This window comes from Passer domesticus, chromosome 6, assembly GCF_036417665.1.
Source record: "Passer domesticus isolate bPasDom1 chromosome 6, bPasDom1.hap1, whole genome shotgun sequence".
Lineage (NCBI taxonomy): Eukaryota > Metazoa > Chordata > Aves > Passeriformes > Passeridae > Passer > Passer domesticus.
Window position 1 is genome coordinate 21,437,927 of NC_087479.1, and position 18,184 is coordinate 21,456,110.

General features: G+C 40.6%; 1 protein-coding gene across 8 annotated transcripts in view; it reads right to left on the minus strand.

The window, feature by feature from the left end:
* NRXN3 (neurexin 3) overlaps positions 1-18,184 on the minus strand; it is a 962,727-nt gene that overhangs the window by 648,704 nt on the left and 295,839 nt on the right. For all 8 annotated transcript variants that reach the window (XM_064423706.1, XM_064423713.1, XM_064423714.1 and 5 more), the window contains one exon: positions 15,084-15,467. In XM_064423706.1, coding sequence (XP_064279776.1) covers positions 15,084-15,467 — 384 coding nt within the window. The remainder of the gene's footprint in view (positions 1-15,083; positions 15,468-18,184) is intronic.

Sequence of the window (18,184 nt, forward strand, 5' to 3'; positions counted from 1 at the left end):
TCATGGCAGGATGTCCACTAAGATTAAGAAAAACTATGAAACAGAAGGTCAGATATTAGCAAAAAGTACAGATTTTGCTGGTCTTCAGCTTTTCTCATCCTAGAATCTGAAGCTCTTAGTGATTCATGAATTTTTTCCACACTGCAACCTTTTTATGATTTTGGACAGTCCTAAGTATTCTTTTTTTTTTTTTCAGCTGGAGAGCATAAGGCACAGAAAAATGAACTTGCCTATATTTATATAAGCCAGAAATAGAATTCTAAGGCATGTCTACATTGTATACTTTTGTGAAGCACCAAATTAGTGAAGTCCTATATATGTCAAGGTCTCTTTTGTGAGAAGCCCTGATCAGACTTACTCTCCAGCCTGGCAGAGATGCTGAACTGACGTGACACAGCTCCCTGCTCATCTGTGGGTACTGCCACTGGAGCAGTCAGCAGATGGTCCTGCAAAGCAAACAGGACTGCACACAGTGTGGCACAGGATACTCTGTGCCCAATACACTGCAGCACAGCTTCTGTACAGCATCTGCAGGGCAGCTTTGCAAAGATTTCTCAGTAACAGCATTGGTTGTGCTTTTACCATGGGAAATTAGTGGGTTTTAGCTCTCACTGTCAGATAATATTTACTTAATTTTTACTTGTTCCTTAAGGCTTATACAACTTCAATTTGCCTCATTAGCACATCTACTAACTTGCATGTTTTAGTCGGTTGGAGACCCCTGGATTCTGATCAGACACACAGGGAGTGATAGCTGAGTGAGCAATGCTGGGTAAGAGAGAGGCTGACCCGTGGGGAGCTGTATGGTAATCAGCTTTTCATTACTGCATGCTGAAAGGCCAAAGTGATTCATGAGTGCTCTTCTGAGTGGGGGAAAAAAGGAGAGGAAGAGAAGATGAAGGAACTCTGGTTCTGATATGAATTATTTCTATCCTATCACGATATATATTTATCTCTAGAAACTGCTAACCAAATATCCCAGGACTATATTATCATGTCTGCAGAGATCTTCAAGTATTATTTTAGAGACATCAGATAGCTTTTTCAAGGTGGAAAGAGTAGCTTAACACCTAAGAGTCTAATGACTGAATTAGGCAATATCTTAGATCCAGACACTTAAATCCCAGTAAATGAAATCTTCTCAGAGTCAGGGTCTGTGGCTAATTACATTTGTAATCTTGAATCTTACTGTAGGTGCCTTAGTAGTTCTATATCACAGTTTCCCAAAATAGAAAATTATGATGATACCAATCTCAAATACTCTGTATATGGGAAGAAATGGAACTTGTTTGTATAGGATTATCAATCTGCCTCCTTATAAATAGTTTAGTGGGGATTTATTTAGCATATTCTAATAGCCCAAAGACAGGTAGAGATGTCAACAACTTCCTGGCTTTCTCCCAGCTATGACCTTGTCTGCTTGTTTTAACTTTGAAGGGTCCCCCACAAGTTATCTATATGCAGAGATAAAAAAATTCACCCAAGCCTTTTTCTCTGGCTTCTACAGAGAGAGAGCTAATACTGTGAGATTTGGCAGACCCCGCAACACTATGGCAGAGAACAGCCTGAAGTCCATTGCCAACCCATGTTTCAATTGGGTTGCAGTTCACTGCCAGAACGGAAAACATCTCATTTCCAAACACAAACAGCCTAATGCCAGAACCCCCACTCCTGGCTGTTTCTGTGTTCTTCCTTCCTGCCCTGACACTCCCCTAGGTGGCCTTCACCAGGAAACTGCTCAGGTGTGTAATCCAGAAGCAATGTTGAAGCAGAGAAAAGCACAGTTACCTGCAGGCACTCAAACAGATGCTGAACTACAGTTCCTGACATGCACAATTCTCTTCAGTGCCTAACAGGATACTTCCTTTCAAGGGATTGGCATGGGAAAAGCAAGTTATGGGTGCCACCCAGTTAAATAGGATTTTATCGACCAAAACTTTGATGGAGCACATAGATCAAGCATCTCTCCATAATCTGAGTGAAAGGTGTCTAGGAAAACCAACTCACAGCAAAAGGGACATGGCAGCTGCTTCAAAGCTGCTTCTCCTGGAAGATTTACTGACTGAGCCTTGGCTGGTGGCACAGACTAGAGTAGGAACTGTAGGCAACACACACAGACACACAAAGAAAGGTAAATGATCTGCATTTTGATTTTTACAGCTTCTAGAAAAACAACAGTGTAAAAGATAATAGATGGGCTCAGCAAATCACCACCAGCCAGAAGGAAAAGAAAAAAGAAATCACGGCAGCGTAAATCAGTCAGGGAGAAATGGCTAAATGAGGATACTGATTGCTAATCTACATCCTGTCACTCTGACTTTATAAACAGGTGAGCTCAAGAGGCCATGTGTGCAAAAGCAGCCCCATAAAAGGACTGTTTTTCCCAATCTCATCTGTATTCACAGTGGACCAGGTTTTCACTTTATGGCTGCAATGTTCCTGTTTCTTCTGCAGGTCCATTAGCACTGTGCACATTGCACAGTCAATACCAATTCCAGCCTACACTTTTCTGCCTTTTTTATTTGGACACAAGTCCTTCTGTCTGCTGGATTCATTACTCTTCGACATGGCTATTTGTAGTCTCCCTTTATGTTTTGATTATTTTTTAAAGCAGCCCAAATGCTTTAAATATAAAAATTAAAATATAAAGTGAAAACAGTGAGGCATTTTAAAATGTCATGATAAATCATTTCTATTTCTCTTTACTTTAATCCTTTTTATTTTCCATAATTACTTTACCCAAAATCTTGCAGGCTATCAAATGAGCCCCACCTCTCCCCCCCAGAAAATACCAGCCTTCTGTTCCAAAAAGCTCTATTCATTCCTTTCCTTGTCCCATTTTCCCACATCCCAGGAAATCTTTCAGGACATTCTTAGTTCTGCACCAGACAGGAATGTGAAATTTGATCAAACTGGAAGGTGGCAGAAGGAATGTGGCAGGCTTAGGGGAATGGCATACAAGAATTTGAACAAGACAGAGAACCATGATGATACAGTCACCTTAGTAAAAGAGAGGGCAATAACCTGAAACAGGAGTCAGTCTCCACCCTGCTGAATTCTGGACCATTCTCCACCTCCTTCACCAAGGTGGCTAAAGGCAGCTCCTTCAGCATCAGACTGGGACTGGTGAAGAGTGAACTGCCAGCTATTACCTGTGCTTTACTTTATTCATACCCTCAGATGACCAATCCCATGTTTAACAGGCAGAAAAGATGGAATTATTAAAAACACAACTTTCAGGCAAGCACCTTGGATGCAGTGCTAAATCATACTCCAGTAACACTTGACAGGGAAAGAAAGGCTAAAATTCATCACTGGTCAGTCCTCCAAGAGGCCAGAACAATCAAATGCAAATGTAGAATAAAGGAAATTTGCACAAATTGGACATGAGAGCTGACCAGCAGAAATGGGGTAGAAGTGATTTGTGGAGCTTGCATCAAAAAATCAGATTGCAACAGAAGAGAAATTCACTGAAGAAATGGTAATAAAATACTGGAAACCTGGACATTTCTATGACTGGGTACTGAACTCTTAGGCTTCCACCTCTAGGAAGAAGAAGCAGGACAATAAGATTCATGCAGAGACTCTAGATATTTTGAAATTCCTTAGTATGCCAAAAACCTTTCATTTGATCTATTTTTTTCCTCTTTGGTCATAAAGATTCTCAACAGAGAGATTAAAAAAAATTACAGAAGTATAAAATATTTGAGACTGTTTCTGTATTCTTGCTTCCTACCCACTCTGTAGCAAACACATGCTTTTTGCCAGTCACTTGTTCAGGGGGAGATCTTGTCCTTACATGGAAGATGATACACACAGCACAAACTCCATTTTGTTCTGCTTAGTTCCAGCCTTGCTCTGCTCCCCAGGCTGGTGCACTAAGCTGCCTCATGGCTCACTGTCTTCAGCAGTTTCACACACAAAGGAAAGGAAATCAGAGCTATAGAAGCACAGTTCCTCCTTTCACCCATCTACTTTGTAGCTCTACCAAAGACCAGACAAGTCAGAAAGACTGACCTATTTCCTAACCTCTGATGCAAATATTTCTCCAAGAGATGACTAAGGTATATAAAGAGAGGTACTCTATATATTTCTCATTCTAAGTACAAGCCTAAGGCTCCAAGAGCTGTCAATCTAACATGCTTTTCAACTGAGGGGCTGAATTGTTATTTCCATTTTACCGATTTAATGAAAGGTAGTGGATAAAAAAAATCACTGTTTAAAATACCATATTTTTCCTTTCTCAGCGGTTTGAAATAGGGCCTGTGGGTATTGGGGCAGTCAGACTGAACTAATTCCACATGACTCCATTTGAATTCTAAAGTCTGGTGCTTTGATACAACTTCCAACAGTAATCTCCTTCAACCTTCCCTGTCCTTTCACTTCCTTCTGCAGTATCACGACATGAAGAATTACAATTCCTCCTTGTTCAGAAATGGAAAAATGCTGCTGCTCACAAGAACACAAGATTAGTATGGTAGGTAACCCAAAGGGTCCAGGCTGACCACAAGAGGACCTCACCCTAACAGGCAGAACTTCAGAAGTCAAAAGCTGCAGGACATAAAAAAATGGAGGCATCATGAGAACAACAGCACTTATTATAGAGCTGTTTTTCTTGTACACCCTCCTTGCTGCTGTGTCCTTTTAGTCGGAGGACTTTTGCTTTAATGTGATGGATATCTCCTAAGTTTTGTGTTTTATCTATTATCGACTCACCACCTATAATTATCACAGAGCAGGAAGTTGCTCTGAAACTCGTATTAAGATTTGATTCATCTGGATGCAGTTTCCCGCTTCTGCACCTTATCTTCCAATTTTAACCTCTTGTACTCGCTTACCCAGGAAAAAAAAAGGATTCTAGGAAGAAATTAAAATGATTGTTATCTTTCATTTACACATTCTCAGATGCCTCAGCAGTGAAAGTGAGAAGGGTTTCCCTCTGGAGGGCCATGCCTTGGAGTCTGGTACCTAGTGGCAATGGATGCACCAGAACCACCCTGTGGGCTGCTCTGTGAGATAACTGCATTTGAGGCAAGACAGACAAACCAAGCAGACTGGGGGCAGCCAATATACACCACCAATAAGATCTTTCTATGCTTGTGGTGATGGCTGTGCTGCTGCATATCCTTTCCATATCACATAATAGCCTCATCCAATCAATCAAAGTGTCCAAGGGACGACTGCCTATCTCCACATGCAGAAAGAGTCAATTAAGGGAGCATCATGAATGCCAAGTCTTTCCTCTCCCCCTGAGATGAATAGAGGAAAAGAAATGAGACAGAAAATGCACTGTGCCAGTGCCTGCCTTTAAGCACAATGGCTTTGACTGGGCAAAGTAGGGAGATAGAGAAAGCTAATTTCACAGATAACATCTCCAAGGTCTATATAGTAATTTTAAATATTGGAAATAATTTTTCATGACAAATGAATCTACTTCATCCTGGCTTCTTCCATCAAGATATTCCCTTTAATTGTAAGGACAATTGGCAGTCTCAGCAGAAACACAAACTGGTCTGGTTGGAGGGTATGGAAAGGAAGTGGGGTGTGAAGCCACAGGGACTCAGTTCAGCCACTAAGGTGTAAGAGACTCAACGACAGAGGTAGTCTGAAGCAGTTCTTGAAACTAGTGTCATCAGTCAGTCTCTGGACACCTGATAAATCAAAACAAATGTGGTACATATTCATAGTAAGCTCATTCTGGATCATCCATGTGACATGTTGTGAGACTTGATTATTAATGATTACTGACTCAAAACATTTGCCCATGTGGGGAGGCACCACAGTGCTTTGCTGAGGCAGGCTTGCACTCCTGGAGGAAGGAGGGGAGCTTTGGGTGTGTAACGCCTGGTCTGCATAAGACAGAGGGGGTGAACAGGCTTTGAGGCTGATCAGAGGCAAACCTTGTGGAGACAGGATGATGTCTTTTATCATGCCAAATTGCCCTCCCTCACATATCAGAACCCCTCTTCCAGGGGTCACATTCACACTAAGGTCTGTCGATGTCAGAGGCAGCTGAGAAGGGAACATAACCATCAAAGACCCTCAAAGCATCCTCAGACTCATTTCTGTGGCCTTCCACCAGAGGACTGAAATCTCTTCCCCCCAGAGGAGGTACCTGAGTATTCCCACAAAGTCAGGGTATACTTTAACCCACTGGATTTTGTATTTTATTGGCTTCTCCCCCAATCCCCCAACAGATCAAGATGGATCAAGACCATTATTTAAAAAAAAAAATCTACAGATTTCTTAAGTAATATTGTATGCTTTCATGCTGCTATATTACTAGAGATAATAAGCAAAACTGCTACATGCCTGATTTCCATTGCAACTAAATAGTTCTAAAATAAACCATATATATATATTTATATGCATATTTTCAAGCACTGACCACTCAGTGTCCTTTCACTGTAATCCACCCAAAAGGATCTATTAACAAGAACTGTGTTACTCTTGTCTTTGTGGGGGAGAGTCATAACATGCCATCATGTGTGTTGCAGGGAGGAACCCAGGAAAGATATCATGAAAAGATAAAAATGTATTTTCTTTCCTTCATGATGAATTACCTCTTCAAATGATCTAAGTTTTACTAAAATCTGCTTTCACCTGTGTGCTGGCTTTTGCTGGGGTAGAGTTACTTTTCTTCACAGTGAGTAGTGTGGGACTATGCTTTGGAATTGTGCTGAAAACAGTGTTTACCATAGAGAGATGTTTTTGTTATTGCTGAGCAGGGCTTGCACAGAGCCAAAATCTTTTCTGCTGTCTGTCCTGCCACACCAATGAGGGGCTGAGTGTGCACAAGAAGCTGGGAGGAGACACAGCCAGGAGAGGCAGCCACAACTGACCAAAGGGATATTCCAGACCATGTGTCATAATGCTCAGAATAGAAAATGGGGGGAAGAGGGAGAGATTTGGATTGATGGCGCTTACCTTCCCAAGTCACCGTTACATGTCATGGGCCCTGCTCTCCTGGAGATGGCTGAACAACTGCCTGCCATGGGAAGTGGTGAACACATTCCTTGTTTCACTTTGCTTGTATGCATGGCTTTTGCTTTTCCTATTAAATTGTTTTTATCTCAACCCAGGAGTCTGATTTTCTCCCTGATCCTCCCTCCCTAGTGGAGGAGTGAGTGAGTAGCTGCTTGGAGCTTGTTTGCTGGCTGGATTTAAACCATGACACTGATATTCAGGCAAAACTGACCGGCTGTAACAAGCTGTCCTTCAATCTGAGAGTTATGTGAACAACATTTTGTGCCTTACATTAAGAAGAAACCATTGTTCTGAACTGTCATTTATAAACCAGGAGAGAAACAAAAACATCAGTATAATACTAGTCCTGTAGAAGAAGCCTATACTAATAAAAGTATAATGTTCTGTAAGCATTAATCAAAGAGTCTTACCTAGCCATCAACATCTCTTTGTTGTTGTTCTAGTGTTCTCTACAGGAGTTGACAGTACGCAAAATCATATAGTTTTGAGTAATCATATTTCTTGAACTGGAAGGACCTTTGGAAAGCTACACTCGGCAATAAACAGCCAGAAGTACAGAAGTTTAGAGGAAAAAAGCAGAAATTATCTTCTTCTGTGCCACCAATTAACGTATTCAGATGAGATGAAGAGCACCTGGATATAACAAATTCACATGCAGCACGGAAGTCAAGAGTGGCCTTAAATATCAAAAGCATATGATGATGGAATCAGGATGAAGAAACAGGAGGAACATATGGATTAAAAAAAAATCATACCCATAACATTATACCATATAGGAGCAACAATCAGTTGGTTTTTATACAATCTCAGATTTTCCAGCTGCTCGGCAGATGCTGTTGGAGATTGTCACATCAATGAGACTCATCAAAGTTAAAGTTCAACAGCATAAAACCCATGAAATGGTCTTTCCCCAAACAGATGTAATCACCCTGACTGCAGAATTAACTGCACACTCTTCTGTACTGAGGATATCACAAAAGTATTAGAGTGCAACAAATGCAGTTACTGGTCCTGGAAAGCACGTATATTCAGAGTGGCTTTTGACTGAATTTATCTATGGACAAAAAAGTTATAAGGAGTTGTAAGGATCAAATTGTAAATCCACAAAAGTGAGAGACTTTTACATTGTTGATTAATATTGTTTCTCTTCCCTTACATGCTCACCTTGGCTGCACTGTCCTTATTGGAGCTAGCACAACATCTAATGAGCATCTTGGGAATTGTCTGAATGTTAGCACAGAAGTTGTCCCATAGAAGTTAAGGAAAGAATTATAAGATGGAAGATACATAAAAGCCTAATAAGCAGAATAATCCAGCACTTATGCAATAAACAGTAGCCTTCTGGTCTGACAGTCAGTCTCTAAGGAGAGATAGAAGTGAGCTAATCACATAAAGCCAGGTGTTTTTTGAGCAGGTCTGTGAACAGCATCTTCCACAGTAGTCACTGTCTGGGCCAGCCATAAAGGGATCAGCCATAAGTGTTACAAATGGATTGATTGCAAGCGAGAAAATTAACTTCTCACATAAAATGCTGTTAGGAAAGTTAACATTCTTCAAATTATATTTAATGGAGATTTTACCATAAAATTAGTGAGAAACAAATTGAGATGGGTATGAAGGGATTGTATGAATTTTTTTTGCTAAATTCAGATGGAATTTTTTTTCTGCAGTTTGGAGACAATTTGGAAAACTGCACAATAGGGACCTTTCTGGTACTAGTAAGTCAGTGAACAGATGAGGTTGAGAACAAACCTATTTTCTAACATCCTACTTTATACCATGAAATCAAAATAATTTTTCTGATGTTTTGACTTCCTTTAGTCTTTGACTGTTCAAGATCTATCAAGAAATAAAAGAATTAAAAACATTGCAGCAAAGACTTTTCTCCTAATGTGTCCCTCTCTCCTGGGAACCATCAGTCCTATAGGAAAATCTATTTTTAGCAGTTATCTAGCATTTCACTGCATACTCAGAACATCTGGACAAAAAGCATCAACACTTTTGAGTTGCTTTAAATCAAACATCTTCACTAAAATTAAAAAGAAATCTAACCTGTTGCCTCTGCTTGAGACAGCAAAGTATGCAGCTGTAGTAGTATGTGCAGTAAATGGTTCCGTAGCATTTCTTGTTGCCAGTAATTTTACAACATCTCCTTTCATTCCATACATAATGGGAAGAAGTGTATTGTCATTAAACTGTTCTTAGTAAACACTGCTGCAGAGGAACTTGGCAGATAATAAAATGTGCAGCCCTATGCTCAACATCACCATTGTTAACAGCAGATGTGTTGCTGCTCACAGAGAGTTTACCACAGAACACAGAAGAAGGCTGCTTTGCTCAGGATGTTAGCTGTCCATCTGTGAGCCAACAAAAATGAGCACTGGTTCCAGCTCCTGGGAGAAGAACCAGAATGGGATATTTCTGTCTTTCTCCAATAAACACTGAATGCAGCTCAGCAAAGGAGATGGTTGGAACAAGCCTTTTTTCCGCCCCCGCTTCCTCTGGAAAGGACTCGGGCTGTGTCCAGTTCTGAGCAAATGCCTTCTGAGGTTTAAAATCTAAACCTCAATGTCTTTTATTTCACTCTTAAATGATTAGAAGTCTCATACCAACCTGCCTTTTCAAATATTATATACTTCTTAAAAAAAATCCAAGCAAACTCCAGTCAAATCATTTATATAGGATAAAATGTTAAAAAGTGACTGATCAACAACATTTGATTCTCATTGGCTCAAATTATCTGATTTTCAGTTGTCTTTTGCTTAGTGTCTTTCCTGGGCTCTTGTCTTCTGCACTCACTCTCACAATGTTTCAGTAGAAGGAAAGGGTGCAGAGAGTTTTCAAGATCCACCAAACAGACCTCATGCATCCTTCTGAGCCCAAGGCATTTTCACTGCAGCTACAGAAAACAGCTGATTTGAATACAACTCACATTCCCCTCCTCCTGTTTAGTTAAAGCCAGGGCTTTGAGGTCCTTTTCAGAAAAGTCCAGGTTACTTTGCAATCACAGCTAAGTAGCACATCATCCTCCATGAGCCAGATACCAGCTCCTACGTCTTACATCTTGAGTGCAATTAACAGGGAGTTGCAATGACCTGATACAACTGATGTCAAAGGCTAACAAATTACAAGGCAAAGGGTAAAGAAGACATTAAGTACTTAAAAAGACCCACCAAAGATCCTTCACAACTGCTGCAAAACCCCACACTTCCCACTCTCCTTCATGTATGTCACAGTCCTCCAGCCCTTGCTGACATGACTTTCTGTCATCATATTTTATGAAAATCCCTTTGCTAGGATTTTCTCCTGAGGAGCTGAGAAGCCTCAGAAAAGAAATGTAAGCAATAACTATCTGATGGCTGTGGAATGTGGTCTGGACATTGTTTACCAACAGGTACATCTTTGATTGGTCCATGTGAGTTGTTTCTACTTAATGACCAATCGCATGGTCCAGCTGTGTTGGACTCTCTGAGAGTCATAGATTTTTATTATTCATTCCTTTCCATTCCTTTCTAGCTTTCTGATTGATCTTTTCTCTCTATTCTTTTTAGTATAGTTTTAGTATAGCATTTTAATACAATATCATAATATAATAAATCAGCCTTCTGAAACATGGAGTCAAGATTCTCATCTCTTCCCTCATCCTGGGACCCTCGAACACAACCACAGCTTGCAAGTCACCCTAACTTCTCTTAGGTTCAGTTTGGACAGGCAGTTCATATGCAACAGAAGCAAGCATAGTATCCATCACACTGGAGGAATCTTTTTGTCAATTACCTCTAAGTTTGCCCGGCATCTGATTAGCAGAAAGCATTTGAGAAGCATTCCCATGGGTTTTCAGATATTTTAGGCCCTTTATTTCAAGCTAAGAGCAAAATAGCAAGCCCGTTGAAACAAGGTACTTCAGAAGAGAGAGGCTGCACAGCAGATAGACACTGTTCTCTGGTACTCTACACTTTCTAAAACATTAGGATGCAAAAATGTTACAAAACTACCAACAGTACAAGCACCAAGGTTTGGGGCTTTTTTTCCCTAATGCCCAGCATGCCACAAACCAAAACTAGCAAACTCAGTAAAAAGTCTCAGCATGCACTTGCAATTGTAAATTTCATCATAAATCCATTTCACTGTGCCTGTGATTTATTTAAGAGCTATCCAAAACTAAATTAAGTTTAGGAGTCTTTCTGGCATGATTAAATCTTTCTCTTCAACATATTTAACAGCAGTGCAAGAGAGCTCAGGGAGCAGGGGGAGGTGAGATCATTATCACATTGCAAGACAGTCAGAGCATCACTTGCAGGAGGAATTGTATCCTGTCTATTAGCTTTACTTTTTCTTGCCTTTCTTTATTATAGTTGCAACATAGTCACACTGAGTTAGACTGCTTAGTAGAGAACCATTATGGAAAGATGACAGAGGATGAGAAGCAAGGATTTAAGAAAATAACAGTGTGTTACCTGGTCATCAAGGTCTCTGGTGGAAGGTGTGAAATGGGGACCGCATCAAGCTAACTGCCAGCATTTTCTGCTGCCTTTGCTCAGCCTCACAGCCTGGCACTGAGCCATTATGGCCCATGAAAGCACAATCTGGTCTCTTCTATGTCTTGCCCCATCTCTTCCATGACATTTCAATATCCCAAGGAGAAACTACATTACTGTTAGAACCTAAGACTCTTTCAGACTGCTAACACCTTTATCTGCTTACATCACTGCCAATACCAAAATAATGACTAGATACTGGAATTGTAAGAATGAATTTGAGGCCTTGACAGCAGTTCCCTGTTCTCTTCCCTGTCAAACTCCAGTTACAGCAAGGTTTCTCTATCTGCACAAAAGTACTGCCTTGAGCAGACCACTGTAACCAAAGTCTACATTGCATTGAGTGTAGCTGGCTGAATATACAGAGGTGTTATTTCACTGACAAGACAAACTCCCACAGGCTTTAGATAGAAGTGACATACTGAATACTATGCATTTTTATTGTTTCACCATGAATAAAAGGAACCCAGACTTCTTTTCTAGCTGACACAATCAATGTCCTTTTTAGTCCCTTTTAAATGTTTAATGTCCTTCATATCATAAAGTATGAAATTTATGAGAAATACAGCATTATAAATGTAGAAATCCTATACCTGGAAGGTGGGAGGTAGACTTTATCACCAACAACAAATTGATAGTCTGCTTCTCTTCCAAGAGTTGTATGTATGTCCTTCCTATTTTTAGTACTTTAACTAATGCTAAGTATGTGCTTTGCTTTGTGATAAAGACTGATTTTCCTGATAGTCACCAAGCACAGGAGATTCTTCATTCTAGGTTCCCCTGCCCCTTAACCCTTGATCATACATCTTGGGTTGCAGGAGTTACTCTCCTCTTTTAGCAGCACAGAAGTGTAAGAAAACAATAAAGTGAGAAATGGCAAATTGGAAAAGTGGCCCAGTAGCTGTCCCATATTAGAAGATCTAGCCTGTTCTTTTTCATTCCTACCCTTATGCACCAGCCTGGCTGTCCCCCCAGTCCTGTGGCAGCTCATCAGTCACTACACAGCAGTGCCAGTGTGGCATGGCAGCATCCCTCACTTTGATTCCCTTCCCAGTCGCCATCGCAACCTTGCTCCTTCCAACACTGTTAGGATCACAGACCAGATGTAATCAGGACTTGAATTAACCTTTGGGTGTCAGACCAGGAGAATGAAAAGTATCATCAGTAGCCTGCAATGCTTGTTGTTTATGGAGGCAAAATCAGTGGGCACTAAGGCAGTTGTTGACATTAAGCATTTCTATCAGAGCAGTATGAAGCTCCTTTGTAACACCACATAAGTATTCTGGACTCAAATGCACTTCCATTTCTACAATGTTTTTCATGCATCCAGTCTCAAATATTTATTCCCTGTGAGCTGCTTCTCACATTGCCAAGGAGCATCAGGCATTATAGCGCCATGTTTTGCCTGACACTGGGACTAAACCAGCAATGGCTCTGTGGTTTCTAGTTACAGACAAAATTTGTTTCTCAGGATTAGGACCTTTGCATACATCTTTTACACTGTCCTGAACTGTTTCATCACAGTTTTGTTCACCTTAAATACACTCTGATTCTAAAACATATTTATTTTGACCTCAAGTTCCCATGCTAGACAATAATTCATAAATGTGTCTCCTTAATTCAGACTGATGCACACCAGAGCACAGCCAAGTTATGGATCTCAGGCCTGACTTGATATTCATTTCTCCCAAATTAAAATTCTTATGTGTCTTTAACCTACTGATTTTTTTTCACTGACAGTAAAAAAAGTAAAAGGTAATGCCATTGATATATAAAGATTCATGACATGAACCCTGTTCTTTATGTCACTGTTAGCTTTGGATTCTCTTCTGAGAGCCAGGTCTAGAAGATGAACATGAGACAGACTGTACAAAGTCCTGAATCACAGAGCCGGTCACTCCTAGTATTAAATAGAGACCAAGAGCAAACATACTTGCAATTTTTTGGGGGAGCAATGGTAATGCTTCCTTTTATCATGTTTGTATAAAACCTAATCACACAAACTGGCCAAAACAATTCCTAAGGCTATGACTGAGAAAACTTCTATCTGATGTTTTCCAGAATTTTCAAATCCCATGTAGTCAAACGAGAGAACTGCTAAGCTGACATTGGCATAGCTGATGCCCATGAATCTTATATTTTCACCCATGTTCCCCCAGCACGGATGGCAGTGTTGATGCTTCAGCTGTTTTAAGGCCCACCGGCAATTAACTACTATTGCTGCTTAGGGCAGCATGCAATGAATTACTGGCTGTGAGCAGTTTTATGAACAATCAAAGATCTTGTACTTGAAAACCTAAAAATTCTGTCCATATAGGAAGAATTTTGGTCTTTAACAAAAAATTTCTGCAATGCAGAAAATCCTGTGTAGAGTGAATGAATTCCAAATCTAAATTAGGCCTAATATTTCATGCATTGCAGCTAAATTCCATGTTCTTCCTCAAAAGTGGCATGCTATTATAATTAATATTAAAAAATACATAAAGTGGGAAAGGTGTTGCTCAAATATTTATAGCACAAGTTTAAAAATATCTGAATTTCGAGTTCTAAGACATGTTATCACCATGGTGCCAAGTGAGGTGATATAAAGAAGGGACTGAAAGCCCTAGAATTCGCTAATGGTTTACTGTTATTTGTTGGGTGTACTGTGAATGCAGTTTAGCCCAAATGCAGTGCTAATGGCCAAATACTAACAGAAATATAAATAAACATAATATATGAAAACACCCTTTAGGGAGGTGGGAGTTTTTTTGGAACTGATCTTAGCCCCATCTTTTTCTGTAAGACCACTCACCTACCTCTTTCTGATGGCGGCAGCAGCATAATAAAGATAACAATTAATGGAACAACCTATGTACTTGAGAAATATATAGTTCAAATATCTTCCATTAGTAAATCCTTTCCATGTGATCTATAACACGTAGAAAATGTGCCTGCCTGCATAAGCATCACCTGGGCCTCATATCTCCAAATCATAAGTCTTTAAATCACAATTCTGTATGAGTATTAATAAGATGCAGAGACTGTCCCATGAATCTCCTACAGATTTGCCTTACTGGAGATGAACTTGGAGACATGCTGCTTTTAACACTATCCCATTAGCTGGCTTTACTCATAAACAGCCATCAAGGAAATTCTACTAGACCAAAAAAACAGGAAGCCCAGATAGAACTGGGATTCATCATCCCTCCCATGCAGGAAAAATCTCCATAACTGAAGCTCACACTTGGTACAGTTTCCAGTAATTTGTTTGAGACTTCTCACATGCAGCTGCATTTTCCACCTCAGGAGACAAACCACACTTGGCTAAAGAAACTCTGGAACCTATAGAGAGGATCTTCAGAAGGCTTAGGGAGGGAAGTAGCCAAGTAAGTTCATGAAACAGGGTGGAAAAGACTGGAAGGAAACAGAGAAGAAAGTTTTCCTGCTGTGGGGACTAGAACTTAGCTGGGAATACCAACAAGGGCAGGGGAGAGTCTTATGGGAACACTGGATTTTGTTCTTATTCTCATGCACACCTTGAGCTCTGTGTAAGTGAAGTCAGAAAACACAACTTACCTCGCTCACATGTTCTACCCCAGTAGCCAGTGCCAGTACAGTCACAAATGAAGCGGTTCCAGCCATCCTTGCAGACTGCATTGTTCTTACAGGGGTAGCTGTCACACTGCTTGGTGCTGAGGCGGGAGCAGGAGGACTTGACTCCGGCGGCATTCTGCGCCTCGGCCAGCTGCCGGATGTTCTTGCTCCGTCCGTCGATGAACAAGTCTCGGATACAGCCGACATAGCCATAGTTCAGCATTGCTGTCCAGAGCTCTGTGGGAAGGATGAGCCCTGCCCGGTTCTCTGGCAGCCCACCCAGGTACATGTCACCTTCCAGATCCAGGATCTCACTCTCCCCACTAGCGGTGAACGGGGTGCGTCGGCTGTTCACTGATATAGTACCTAAATGAGGAAGATAAGAGACATCAACACTTTCAACTACAGACTCAGTTCAGTTCATTTTTTTCCCAGTAACTGAGTGAGGTTTAAGGTTCAGCACAGGAGAGTGAAGATTCTTTCCTACCCAAATGGCATTCTAACAGTGTCTTTCACACAGCTCCCTCTCCTCTTGATCCACAGGTCCTAAGTACTTCCATGTAGTGACTGATCATGCATCTGTATCCCAAATTGCATTACGAAGTCAGAAGCATAATAACTCAATAGATAAATAATAGCATGTAAAATTTGAGCATTATTCAATGCTATTCATCCAGCAAAGCAAAAACTTATTGAGAACACACAGGAGTTTGATGGCATAAAGACTAGAGAGAAAAAAAGACATGCAAAAGTATTTTAATACCCACTATATAGATCTTTCAGAAAACACTTCATCAGTACCTCCAAACCTGGACGTGGATGATGGGCCAACATAGACATGTTTGTAAGTGACATGGAGAGAATGGCTAATGCATTGGAGGAAGCACTGGGTGACCATTTCGAGAAACCATTGCAAGGTGGTGAAAAGGACTGATAGCAGTGTTTGATGTAAATCAAAGCCAATAAATACGAAGTCCTACACCTGAGTCACAAAAGCCTCGCATGTAAGTACAGGCTAGTGACCAGCTGGCTAAGGAACAACTGTGCAGAAAAGGACCTGAAGATATGGCAGACAACTTGAACCTTGAACACAAATTAGCACTGTGAACTCGTAGTGGCAAGAGACACAAGCTGCAGTAAGGTGTCCTGGTTCCAGCCAGAACAGAGGTAATTCTCTGCAGTAGCTGGGAGGGCCATGGCCAGGGGAAGCAAGTGAGCAATGTGATTTTCAGAGTCTCAATGGGACCACTGAATGAGAGAGTACCATTCTTAAGCCACAACATAAGGGAATCTCCAACTCCACAGAAAAGGACACAAAAGTGGTCAATCACAGAAAGATAAACCTCAGAGAGGTTTACCAGGCATTCAAAGCTCAACTGCACACAACCCTGAAGAAAGTCTAGATTGAACTAGACTTTCTAGTCTCCAGAAGTTTGTCCCAAAGTAAAATATTGTATGGCTTTACAAAGAAAGTTTTTTAGTTTCCATTTTACACAGGAAAATTGAGGAAGAGAGAGACAAACTTATCTCTGAACAACAGTTATTATTAAAACTGTGATAGCTTCCATATGCTCCAAATCAAATGTGGGCATACTGCATTGAGGTCATTCACACGTATTTCAAGAAATTGTCCCAGAATAATCAGAACATGTAATACAGAAATATAATCAGAATATGTAAAACAGTTACAGAAAAGCCAAGTGACTTGTTTAAGGTCAGACAGTGCATCCAAAGAAAAACAGGGAACATAATGCACATCTCTCACATTCCAGAACAGTGTGGTCTTCTGAAGAGCATTCAGCAGTTTCTGTGATAGGGATATCTGCCCACTAGACACTCATCTAAAAATCAGCAATTTGCTCTCCCTGGCTATAAATCATCACATCGAATTGCCTTGTCATTAAGACAGTCTGTCTTCAGAGACACTATCCAAGCTTTAAGATTAATTCCACATCATTGGATTTTTATCAGACACCCCTTCAATAGGGGAGTTAAGAGATTAACTCTATCTATTGTCTCTGTAAGAAAGTACAGTTATATACACACACCTTTTCTTCAGCTGTAAGCAGTATCTTTTTAGAGAATTGCATGTATGACACATACACAAGGTATTCCATGTGTGTGATTTTCCATAATAATTGAGGAATCATATTGGAGGCAGCAGAGTGTCAGAAGCAACAGAGGCATTACAAATTAAAGGCTCAAAGAGAACCACAGTTATTTGATGAATCATTTTGTATCAACAAGCTGGAGCACCACAGGCATTTTCCCTTTTATAAAATAAGGAAAGAGAAAATGTGACAACACACACACTGTCACACAGGCAGCATGTCACAGAGCCACAGGAACACAACTCCCTTTCCAGCATCTCCAGTGCTTTTTCTCAAAAGCAGCCTGTAGAGTACACATTACTATAAAGCTTAGAACCAGCAACCAGAGGGCTGAGCTCTACAGGGCACAGCTGCTACTGTGGAGAGAACAAACACGTGCAAATGCCACAAAGGTAAAGAAACCCTGTAAAAGAAATTGGATAATATGAAGTGTAAAACCTGGTGAAAGATGGTGAGATGATGAATAAGAAATAGGCTAGACAGCAACCTAAATATTCTGAGTGTTTTGTACCCTGCAATAATACCTGCAAGGAGATGGCACTAGTTTGGATGAACAGCACTTTTAAGACCAAGTTGCTGAGATGGAGAAATTCTGTACTGATCCTAGAAAGGAGCACTCGCATAAGCTGACATCCTTTTTTTTCCCCTCCAGAATCCCACGTTTTGCACTCTGCTTAGAGTAGATCCAAGTCCATCTTGACAAATCAGAAACATCTGAGCATCTCCTCTTTGTGCTGGACTGAAGAACAGACCAAAACACCCCCTGAGAGCAGAACAGGCACACCAAACAGTGCACTGATACAACAGTAAATCAAACCATCTAGTAAGATTTTTAGAGCCTGATCAGGTGGGAAGTAATGTATGTTTTGTAGCTGATGACTAGCTGAAAACATTGTGCTGTTTAAAATGCTCACTGTTCCCCAGCTAGAAACTGACACATTTTGTGACCCTGGTGGGAGCTTTCCCAAAGGA